At 42.1% G+C, this 12612-nt stretch overlaps 1 protein-coding gene across 10 annotated transcripts in view; it reads left to right on the plus strand.

Moving 5' to 3' along the window:
• Nucleotides 1–12612, plus strand: part of LOC116054874 (phosphodiesterase 4D interacting protein) — a 152815-nt gene that overhangs the window by 102038 nt on the left and 38165 nt on the right. For all 10 annotated transcript variants that reach the window (XM_036007021.1, XM_036007013.1, XM_036007015.1 and 7 more), the window contains 5 exons: nucleotides 5322–5434; nucleotides 9454–9620; nucleotides 9813–10119; nucleotides 10514–10691; nucleotides 12191–12307. In XM_036007021.1, the coding sequence (XP_035862914.1) occupies nucleotides 5322–5434; nucleotides 9454–9620; nucleotides 9813–10119; nucleotides 10514–10691; nucleotides 12191–12307 (882 nt within the window). The remainder of the gene's footprint in view (nucleotides 1–5321; nucleotides 5435–9453; nucleotides 9621–9812; nucleotides 10120–10513; nucleotides 10692–12190; nucleotides 12308–12612) is intronic.

Consider the following 12612-nt stretch of genomic DNA (forward strand, 5'->3'; position numbering starts at 1 on the left):
AAATAGTCTCAGGAAGGAACTTGTTTTGGTGGAACATGTGTACGTTCAAAAGTAGTTTTAGTCGTTGCAACAGAAAACTCCGATTGGACAGATAGTCTAGCTAGCTGTCTGGATTTACCCTGCAGAGATCTGAGGAGCATACTAGTGTAGATGTAGCCTGACACTGAACATTTTTGTATTGTAACCAGTGACATTTTCAACAGTTATCATCAGTAGGTCTGCAATCTTGTTTACATTGATGACAGGAATGTTTCATTGAGTTAAAGGTGCCGTAGGTAGGATTGTGAAGATCCAGGACTTAGCCAAAGAATTTCAACATCGACAACTTCTCAGTCCCTCCCCACTTTCTGCTGAATCCCAAAACGGTCTCCTAAGCCTCTCCCCCAACAAGGGAGAAGGAATGCGTGTGCATGAGCAGTGATTGACACGCAGTTAGACACCCCCCCCCCGGCCCTGATTGGTGCATCGGAACAGGGAGTGGTAGATTTTTGCAAATCTCACTACAGGCTGTAGGTGGAGCCAGAGGAGCTGGATTTTGTTTTTTAATGACCTGCTTCATGTAGTTCTACTGGAACATAGGGTCAGTTTCAGCAAATATGACAGAAAGGTAGTTTTATAAGTCTTACCTACTGCACCTTTAATTGATTAACGAGCATCTTTGTTTTGTTTCACCTCTTTTGGATCTCATGGCATCGGGTGAAATAATGACTGAAACGTGACGAACTTCAACTTGTTTGAAAGCCTCACAACTCTACGAGTGTAAACCATTTTACAACTTAAACTTGCTTATTCTCTATCATCCGTGCAAAGAAAACAGAATACTGGAAAAAAAAACTCTTAAGAGGCATGAAGAGGCTGACATTTCCCCATGTTTGGAGTGTCAGTTCAGTATCGTTTTGACTGTCTGACGGTAAAGTTAAAAGATGATCATGACTGTAATCAATAGTTTATTTTGGGTCTGTCATTTTCAAGCTTTTTGCACAAAAACCAAGGCTTGATGGAGGAGAACATACTTAAAAAATTGCTAAAATGATGAATACTTGATAAATACTCATAGTTTTTAATTGAAAATAACAAATGTCCTGATATTCATCAAAATGCAGATCAATTCAAACTGATTATACCATCTTAAATGACTTAATGTCTGAAAATGCCTAAAATTATTTTCGTTTTAATGATTCATTTTGTAAATATAAGATGTTTTTCTTATCATTTTGTCATTTTGGAACAACGCTCTTCACGGTAACCCCGTCTGAGTTCTGTCCCAAATTATGTATTATTTAATTTGTTTTGTAAATTTTTCTTTATTTTTCAGTGTAGTCAAATGTTAAAAACTGGATTCTCTTAAACATATGTTGTATTTTTCATCATATACTCTGTTAAATGGGTTTTTAAATGTTTTGTATTTGTACGCCAGTAATAATAACTCACCTTATATGTGTCTTTGTGTGTGCCTTGGCATGTTCAGCAGCTTGGATTTTGGGTTTTTCTAAATGCTGTAAACCGTACGACAATCTCAACTAACTCGCATAGTGTTTAACAATATGAAAATATTAGCACGTTGCCTTTATGTGATTACGATCCTGTATACTTAGTTTACAGCTGTCTTCTGTGGAGAAAAATGTTGAGATTCTGCTTTTGTGATTTCATGAGAGACTCTGTGCAATTCAACAACCATCAGTTCCACCTCCGTGGTTCATTATTATTTAAATATTATCGTGAGACCGAGTGTCACACTGAAGCGCAGTAAGTATGAATGTTTCTTCCCTCTCTTAATCTTAATTGATCTTCCCGTAAAGCTGAAAGATGTAAAGTGTGTGTCTGCGCAGACTCCATAAAAGCTTTCGCAACATCTGTTGGATTGCAGATATTATATTTAATTTATACATTTTCAAACACCGAACATGTAATCGAGCCGTTGAATAAATAAACGTGCAGTAAATTGAATCATGCATTTTGTGATTTTAGGAGGTTTCCGTGGTTCACACAGTTAAAATACCAGTGTCATGGCAACTCCTTTGCTCGTTTTCATATGCCTTTGTCGCTTTTAGGAGGAGGCAGGGGCGATTGTAGGATCAACCCATAATGAGAATGTGACACGGATATAGTGACTTGCAAAAGTGAACCCCCCCCCCCGCTAAATCAGTCATTTCATTAGCCGATAATCTCTGAGCTACTGAACAATGTCAGCTAATGTTTTTTGACACTATGATGGAACTAAACCTGACACTTTATAAGTCACAGTAATAACGACTTTGACACAATGTTCTAACATTCAGCAATTTTAGTTACTTACGTTTCAATTTGGGTTCTAATCGGCACCATGAAATGACCAACTTCTTCTCTGGTGGACTACCAACGTTAAACTTCACAACCGTCTCCTGCTCTCCCTCTGACAGATCAGATAGAGACTCAGCCAAAGGTGAGAGTCTGGCACAACCTCCTCTGATTGGCCAAAACTACGTTTCTGTTAACCCTTTCCTTGACTGGGTTACAGGTACATATCATCGGTGACAGACACACAGGATGTTAAACCTGTTTCAAGCCCTTTGAACCTGTAATTGGGCCCCCCTAAAAAGGGTCTAATATCGCCAATGAACCGCGGTATACTTTGAACTTTGTCCTCTGTCACTAACGGACAAGTTCGCAAACTCTAACTTGACGCACCAAAATTCATTTAAAAAAGTTTTTTATTATTATCATTTTTAGGGGGGCTGAGGTGAAATTTAGGGGGGCTTGAGCCACCCTAAAAAGGGTCTAAAATCGCCCATGGGAGGAGGTTTGTGACTCATCAACTCGCAGAGATCCTCACGTTTAGTTCAATTATCCAAGATCTTATAGATATAATATTAAGATATTATCAAAATAATTGGCTGACTTTCAACAGAACGTATCATAAACTTTAACTAAGGTTTTCTGCTAATAACTGTTCACAATGCAGTCACTAATCCATTTCAGTCCTGTCTTACTCAACGCCAAAATAAAATGTCTAATCTGTCACCCAGCCCCTCTTTATACCTGAAAGACCTAATCAGGAGGTGGCAAGGTTACAGTTATTTCAAAAGTATCTAAATTTCAAGCCCAAACTCCAAATGTTATAATCTCAAAATGAAATGATAGAAAATAAAAAAAATAATTAATTAAATACAAAGCATCTTGTAACTACTAATTATTCATATGAATCAACTTATTATGGCTCCAACAAAAAGTTGACTTGTTTATTTGCCCACTGGCCCAAGATGTTGTATGACTTCCTGCCTCTATAGTGAATTCCACATGAACACACACAGTCACCAAAAACACAGTTACTCAAGCACAGAATCAAAATTACACAACTGATTATATATAGCCTTTGACATACTTCACACTCAGACAATTGAAATGCCATAGTGCTTAATGAACATCGGGTTAGTCCTGGTTTAGTCTATATCGACGACGTTCCACTTCCGGGATTGCTCCGTTGCCGCCGGTAAAATCCGCTGGATTTCACTCATTTAGGCTGGATATCCGTTGCCTTGGGCTTCCTTTGTGTTGACATTTGAAACTCTGGTGGATTTATGAGGACTATGGTTAACTGCTCCTCAGATCTCTGCAGGGTAAATCCAGACAGCTAGCTAGACTATCTGTCCAATCTGAGTTTTCTGTTGCATGACTAAAACTAAAACTACTTTTAAATGTACAAAGTTCAAAAACAAGTTCCTTCCGAGCCTGTTTTGCAGCGGCAGCATGGCTTTTCTCCGGCGCTTAGCACCGCCCAAGACGACTGTGATTGGTTTAAAGAAATGCCAATAATCCAGAGCATGTTTTCCTCCCATCCCCGAGTGCTGGAGGGTCAAGTAAAGCAAGACTAGTCCTGGTTTTCAGTTTGCAAAGTGTGTTTGAAAATGTTTGACTATTGTCCCTCCGCTTAGCATTATATTTATTCATGTACCATAAATATTTTCCCATATGATGATGAAAAATGTAAAGAATGACCCAGACTGTTATGTAATAGAATGCCAGAAGAGGATGAACATTAAATCCCCTCGTTTTATTTAAATTTAACTTGATTTTCTTTGGCTCAAACAGTCACATACGCGCACACAGATAAATACTCTGAAAATGAGCTTTTAAAAAGCCACTACTCTGTAGTTATCAAGAGAACACTCTGTTTTTTGAAATCCCTAAAACTCACAGAAACATGACTTCAGTGGTTTCTACTGCCCTGAAATTCATTTTGACATGAGACCCAAAATAAACTAAGTAATGAAATATGGAGGGCTACATAATGGAGTTAAATATGACACTAATGATGCTAATAAGAGGCTTACTGTCTTAGCCTTTGATTTGTTTCATCGCCACTACATTGAAGTCAGCGCCGTGATTTAGCTTGCTACAGTAGCATGTCAAATTTCCCAGGCTCAGATTACCCATAATCTGGTTCTGTTTGAACATCTTAAAGTTTATAAATCCATCCGTCCTGTTGGTCCATTGTGTTCATGAAGTCTTTTTCAATGGCTTCATATTCAGTATTAAAGTTTAACCTCAATCAAATGATCTGTTTGCACGTACAAACAGTTGAACTCATTAGGGCTGCAACTAACGATTATTTTCATTGTGGATTAATCTGTAGATTATTTTCTCGATGAATGGATTAGTTGTTTGGTCATTAAAATGTCAGAAAATGGTGAAACATGTGGATCAGTGTTTCCCAAAGCCCAAGATGAGGTCCTCAATGTCTTGTTTTGTCCCCAACTCAAATATATTAAGTTTACTGTCACAGAGGAGAGAAGAAACTAGAACATATTCACATTTAACAAGCTGACATCAGAGATTTTTGACTTCTCTTTCTTAAAAAATGACTGACTTATCGATTATCAAAATAGTTGGCGATGAATTTAAAAGTTGACAACTAATGGATTATGGATATGGAACATATTCACATTTAACAAAGCTGCAATCACAGAAGTTTACCTTTTTTTATTGAAATGACTCAAACCAATTATCAAAATAGTGATAGTTTATTTAACAGTTGACAACTAATTGATTTAATCTTTGCAGCTCTAATCATGTTACATCTCATGTATGTAACGTTCAGCGGTGTAGCGGATGTTGCATTACAAAATACATCGTGATGAAAGTCAAAAAGCCAGCTGAAGTTGACCGGGATAACTTCTGTGTGTTCACTGTGACACTCATACAACGGTTTCTCTGGTTGCTGAATTGCACAAAAGTCACAAAGTAAAACAGAAAAGTGAGGTTGAGAGAAATGTAAAAGAAGTCCTAATCATGGTAGAAACCTTTATTTGTTTTCTCTTTCTTCCTCTTCCTTCTTCTTGCAGAGCTAAGCTCAGAGGATGAAGACGAGGCCGATGATGATTTAAACAGCGAGTACACCGAGAGCGTCGATGATGACGAGTCCAAACTGAGGGTCCAGTCTCTGGCCAACACCAAGGTATGAATGCCTTTGATCTGGATGTCTGAATGAAGCTCTGAATTCAAGTACTGATGATCGATGCAGTGTTGTAGTCAAGACCGCCTAAACTGAGACCAAGTCATCACCAAGACCAGAGAGTATCGAGACCAAGACAAGACTGAGACTTTGAGAGGTTGAGACAGAATCAAGACCAAGACCAAGGCAGGGAGGGACAGAGTAAAGACCAAGACTTTGAGGGGTTGAGACCAAGACAAGACCAATACTTAGAGGGGTTGAGACAGAGTCAAGACCAAGACTTTGAGGGGTTGAGACAGAGTCAAGACCAAGACTTTGAGGGGTTGAGACAGAGTTAAGACCAAGACTTTGAGGGGTTAAGACCGAGTCAAGACCAAGACCAAAGCAGGGAGGGACCGAGTCAAGACCAAGACTTTGAGGGGTTGAGACAGAGTCAAGACCATGACTTTGAGGGGTTGAGACAGAGTCAAGACCAAGACTTTGAGGGGTTAAGACCGAGTCAAGACCAAGACCAAAGCAGGGAGGGACCGAGTCAAGACCAAGACTTTGAGGGGTTGAGACCAAGACAAGACCAAGAGTGTGAGGGGTTGAGACCGAGTCAAGACCATGACTTTGAGGGGTTGAGACAGAGTCAAGACCAAGACTTTGAGGGGTTGAGACAGAGTCAAGACCAAGACTTTGAGGGGTTAAGACCGAGTCAAGACCAAGACCAAAGCAGGGAGGGACCGAGTCAAGACCAAGACTTTGAGGGGTTGAGACCAAGACAAGACCAAGAGTGTGAGGGGTTGAGACCGAGTCAAGACCATGACTTTGAGGGGTTGAGACAGAGTCAAGACCAAGACTTTGAGGAGTTAAGACCAAGTCAATACCAAGACCAAAGCAGGGAGGGACCGAGTCAAGACCAAGACTTTGAGGGGTTGAGACCAAGACAAGACCAAGAGTGTGAGGGGTTGAGACCGAGTCAAGACCATGACTTTGAGGGGTTGAGACAGAGTCAAGACCAAGACTTTGAGGGGTTGAGACAGAGTCAAGACCAAGACTTTGAGGGGTTAAGACCGAGTCAAGACCAAGACCAAAGCAGGGAGGGACCGAGTCAAGACCAAGACTTTGAGGGGTTGAGACCAAGACAAGACCAAGAGTGTGAGGGGTTGAGACCGAGTCAAGACCATGACTTTGAGGGGTTGAGACAGAGTCAAGACCAAGACTTTGAGGAGTTAAGACCAAGTCAATACCAAGACCAAAGCAGGGAGGGACCGAGTCAAGACCAAGTCTTTGAGGGGTTGAGACCAAGACAAGACCAAGAGTGTGAGGGGTTGAGACCGAGTCAAGACCATGACTTTGAGGGGTTGAGACAGAGTCAAGACCAAGACTTTGAGGGGTTGAGACAGAGTCAAGACCAAGTCTTTGAGGGGTTAAGACCGAGTCAAGACCAAGACCAAAGCAGGGAGGGACCGAGTCAAGACCAAGACTTTGAGGGGTTGAGACCAAGACAAGACCAAGAGTGTGAGGGGTTGAGACCGAGTCAAGACCATGACTTTGAGGGGTTGAGACAGAGTCAAGACCAAGACTTTGAGGGGTTGAGACAGAGTCAAGACCAAAACTTTGAGGGGTTAAGACCGAGTCAAGACCAAGACCAAAGCAGGGAGGGACCGAGTCAAGACCAAGACTTTGAGGGGTTGAGACCAAGACAAGACCAAGAGTGTGAGGGGTTGAGACCGAGTCAAGACCATGACTTTGAGGGGTTGAGACAGAGTCAAGACCAAGACTTTGAGGGGTTGAGACAGAGTCAAGACCAAGTCTTTGAGGGGTTAAGACCGAGTCAAGACCAAGACCAAAGCAGGGAGGGACCGAGTCAAGACCAAGACTTTGAGGGGTTGAGACCAAGACAAGACCAAGAGTGTGAGGGGTTGAGACCGAGTCAAGACCATGACTTTGAGGGGTTGAGACAGAGTCAAGACCAAGACTTTGAGGGGTTGAGACAGAGTCAAGACCAAGACTTTGAGGGGTTAAGACCGAGTCAAGACCAAGACCAAAGCAGGGAGGGACCGAGTCAAGACCAAGACTTTGAGGGGTTGAGACCGAGTCAAGACCAAGACCAGAACAGTTCTAGACAGCCAGAATATCCTCTCCTGTCTCCTGCATACTCTTTCTTGGGAGTGGTGTTAAGGGGGCAGGGAGAGGGGGTTAACAGTAACAAATTTCAAATTAGAAATGAGTCAAGTTATTGGTTGCATTTGAAGCAGGACGTTTTACATCCAATCACAGTAATGACAACGCACAGGCAGTTTAGTGCTATCCCTGTAGTTGTGGTCTTGACCGGTCGTGAAATAAAATCCAGAGTCCTCTTCATCCGAGACCGAGACAAGACCGAGTATAAATGTGGTTAATTCCGAGACGAGACCGAAAACCTTCGAAAAGAACGATCCCAAATACTACAACACTGGCTTGATCCCCATCTTAACTCAACACATGTTATACAGCTTATTTTTCTAAAGATTGAAAAATATTTATAATCACTTTGAAGCTATTTAATAAGAGGGAATTTAAGGGGAAATTACAATATTGTGTTGCTATTGATGAAGTTAGTCGATGGCTGAGAAGAGCTGACATTAACTTTCTTAGGATTTATAATCTCAGAAGTTTGCATCCAAGAAGAATGAATGAGGATACACATTACACAAAAAAAGACTCTAATATACACTCGTTCACAGTTATGCCAGTCAATAAATATATGAACAAGCATTTTAAAAGCATGGAAACAGTATTGCACGGGATGTATTATTGCATATCTAGTTCATGACACCAAGGTAGGGAAATGTTTGATTTTGATTTGGCTCAGTTCAGTGATGGCTTTTGGATGAAAACTGTCCTTCAGTCTGGAGGTGCGAGCTTTGAGTACTTTGTAGAGCGTGCCGGAGGGTAACAGACAGAACAGGTGATGACTGGGGATGCGACCCACCCCTGAAGGTGTCCTCCAGAGAGGGCAGGGTCATTCTAAAGATTTGTCAACCCGTTCTAACTCCCAATGCGTAAAATACGGATGCATGGTCTGTGGCTGTCAGCCTCAGATACCGGCGCAAAATGTGTGGAACGCCTGGGCAGAGTAGCAGCTACGCGGCACTTTGAGATGACGTATTATTAAGAGCGACAACGGTAGCGAGTAGTATGAAAGCCCAAAATGCCGCGTAGGGACATTGGTTGGGGTGGCGGATGGGTCAAACGACACAGGACTTTCACCCAGGAGACCGGGGTTTGTGTCCCGTTCAGAGATGTCAAGTAACGAAGTACAAATACTTTGTTACCTTACTTAAGTAGAAATGTTGGGTATCTATACTTTACTGGAGATATTATTTAACAGCAGACTTTTTACTTCTACTCCTTACATTTTCATGCAATTAACTGTACTTTCTTCTCCTTACATTTTAAAAATAGCCTCGTTACTCCTATTTCAGTTCGGCTTGTTTTCATTCCGGTTTGTCATCGTTCAAAAAAACCACCAAAAAAAACTAAAACCTATCCAGATAAATCGCGCCATCCGGATAGAGTGAATTTGATTGTGGTTGGATGAGAAGTATGAACATATACCATTCCGACACCCATGGTTTGTACGCGATCCTTCGCACCTGCACATGACACAAATCACGTCACACTCCCGCAAGGAAATAGCAGACGTCTGTAGCCTAGTACGAAGATGTCCGTGGCAGAGACTCAAGAGAACTTGAGCGAAATGTCCCAACCTAGCACCAGCGAGGAGGTTGGTAGCCAGGAAGACCAGCCAACCCTTCTACATCCCTGGCCGTACCTGGAAGAATTTTTCGAAATGGTTGGATGCAAAAACAACTCCTTTCGAATAACAATGCCAAAGGCACATGCCCAAGCGTGGATTTTTCTCCACAGTTTTTATGACTCACTTCTGTCGGGCCTCTGAACAAATTTGCATATTGTACAATCGTAAGTGACACCTCAGGGGCCTCGTAACTAATAATTCAGAAACAACTCTGTCTGTCTGTCTGTCCAAACAGGGTTATGGAGGCCCAGGAAAGGCTTCATCCCAGGATCAGTTGTTTGACAGGCAGGGACTGATGGAGGTCAAACAGCTGGTGGAGCAGAAGAGGGCGGTGGAGAGAGAGCTGGGAGAGCTGAAGGCTCAGCTGGAGAAGGCCGGCTTCTCCTCACTCTCACAGATGAGGTGAGGAAAGTCGCATTGCTAGACCATGTCAGAGAGTACTGAAAGACAGACTAATACAATTTAATTTAAATATTGTATTGTATAACACTACACTAATCCATTCAACTTTAAAGATGCAATAAGCAATTATTTGGCCACTAGAGGGCAACATGTTATTTCTAACTGTACATCTCTCTCTGTCTGTTTTTAAAGGAAAGCTCTGTTCAGCCTGCAAGCAGAGAACGGAGATTTGAAGCATCGGCTGGCTGAAGGGCTGCAGCCCGACGGTAAACACAGCGACGGACAGCAGGTGTTAGATGACGAAGACAGGGAAGACGAGGAGGAAGAGTTGGATGTGACCATAGAAGGGGTGGAGGAGGATGAAGAGGAAATCTCTGAGATGTGGGACCCCTGGGATGGCGAGCTGTCTGTGTCTCTGTTGCAGACAGACATCCAGCCCTGCGATGAGCAGAGAGCCAACAGACCGGAGTCACTGCACCCACTCTCCGAATCCTCTCAGGTACAGCAGGGAGGCCGCTCTGCAGAAAAGACTTACCATAAACAGTCCTGGAATGTAACTAAGTACTGTACTTAAGTACAAATGTTCCGGTACTTGTAGTTTACCTGAGTCTTTTCTTTTCATTCCACTTTCTATATTTCTACTCCGCTAGATTTCAGAGAGAAATATTGTACTTTTTACTCCTCTACATTCATCTGACAGCTTTAGTTACTATTTACTTTACACATTAAGACATTAATGAATGAATAAAGAGTAGTATAGTATTTTTATAGTGTGGTATTAGCACTTTTACTTCAGTATAGGATCTGAATAGTACTTCCACCGCTGCTTATACATTTATAATCAATCCATCCTAAAAGTGTTTTCTTCTTTTCTTCCCCTGCTTGTTTTCCAGGATGTCGTGGACAGCGAGAGCTCAGCCGGTCCGCAGCAGGGCGCCGTGTCCTCGCTGAAAAGTGGGAAGACAGTCCGTCTGCAGCAGAAGAGCAAAGAGCTGCAGGAGAGGCTGATGGTGTCTGAAGCCACGGTGCAGGCTCAGGCCGAGCAGCTCAAAGACTACAGGGAGCTGCTCAGTGAGTGCACACGCTCATCAGTGATCACTGATGACTTAAAGCTTTTTGATATTAATGAACGTCCGTTACATTCAAGCCGTTGCCAGCTCCACACAACTCTCTCTGTATCTCTCAGTATGACTATGTTCAGAAGATTGTGTTGTCCGGCGGCATTCGCACGCAGAAGCTCAAGTGAAGAGAATTTCCTCTTCTGAAGAGTCCATCATGTTTTTTCATCCTCCGTGTGCTCCTTGGCTACTAGTAACTGCGTGGAGGAGGGGGTGGGGGGGCTGGTGCACAATCACCAAAGGCTTGTATCATGTGGATGTGCCGACAGTGTTGTTGTCATTACTTAGAATTCCTCATGGGGGAGACAGAAACTACGCACTATAGCTTTAAGTGTTATTTGTTGTGTTAATAATGTGTAATTGCAACTTAAAGGGTAATTCTGGTATTTTTTCTTCCAACCTGGACCTATTTTTCCACGCATTAGTGACTAATGTGAACAAAAATCTTTAAAATTGGTCCAGTATTGTGGCCGGGTTAGCTCAGTTGGTAGAGCGGGCACATATGTAGGGTTTACTCCTCGAGGCAGCGGCCGTGGGTTCGACTCTGACCTGCCGAGAACTCTGTAACCGGCAGCCACCAACCGGGCTGCAATGTGACCCTATAGGACAATTGCGCATCGTCAATTTGCTGTTTTTGCCACCGATAGGCTCAGATTACTATGCTAAATGTCTGACAACATTATGGAAAGGATCCCTACAGAGATAGACATTTTTGTTAAAGAGTAAGATCCTTTTTGTATAGCATGAAACAGCCCCAAAATCACCATCACCAAACCCACCAGACTCCATGTAAATAATCAGTACTTTTAGCGTGTACAGAGCCAGCATATTTCCACACGTAAATGGGTGAATTAAGAGTTTATTTCCACCGAACCAGCGTGTTGATTGTTGGAACAGTGGCAAGACGAACCAGGCTTTTTGACTTTTTTTATTTTGTTTCTGTCATCTTTGAATAAAGTGTGTTTTACAGTGATAACATTTTGTTTTTTAGTTTATTTAAATGGAGTCTGGTTGGTTTGGCGATGGGGATTTCGGGGCTGTTTAATGTTAAACAAAAAGGATCTTACTCTTTACAAAAAGCTCTATCTCTGTAGGGATCCTTTCCAAAATGTTTTCAGACACTTAGCATAATAGTCTGAGCCTGTCAGCGGCAAAAACAGAACTTTTAGTGGATGAAAATCAAAGGTGTGCAATTTCCCATTAACGTTACAATGCAGCTTGTTTCACCGATGCAGTCTTGACCAATACTGGACCAATTTTAAACACAGTTATTCCCATCAGTCACGTAGACACAAAAACATGGAAAAAAATAGGGTCCAGATTGAAAAAAAAGGAAGTTAACGTTTTAATTTATTTTGCAAAATAATTAAAACATATCAATAATCAAAGAAACTTGAGATGAAAGACACTCTGAAGTAAAAGCATCTTTCTGCTTCCTCTGTGTCTGTGCAGCGGAGACAGCCGTGCAGCAGGACAGTAAGCAGATCCAGGTGGACCTGCAGGACCTGGGCTACGAGACCTGCGGCCGCAGTGAGAACGAGGCCGAGAGGGAAGACACCAGCAGCCCAGGTACAGTATACAGAATGTCTCACTGTTACAGACCGTCTGCTCTGCAGGACGGCCTCTGGACTGTTTAATGCATCTGAAGACTCTGTTTTAAATATTCTCTACATAAAGAAAGCAAAGGAAACCAAACTATTTGGTTCTTTGCTATGAGTTAAAGTTATCTGAAACATACAATATCAATACATTTCCTGGAAACAGCAGCTAGTGCTGCTGGGTATTGTAGTAGCATAATAAAAACACCGGAGGGAAGCAAAGAACAGCTCTGACAGAAACAGTTGCTTCATCAACATATTTAGCTGTTTACACAT

This window comes from Sander lucioperca, chromosome 11 (assembly GCF_008315115.2).
Source record: "Sander lucioperca isolate FBNREF2018 chromosome 11, SLUC_FBN_1.2, whole genome shotgun sequence".
Classification (NCBI taxonomy): Eukaryota; Metazoa; Chordata; class Actinopteri; order Perciformes; family Percidae; genus Sander; species Sander lucioperca.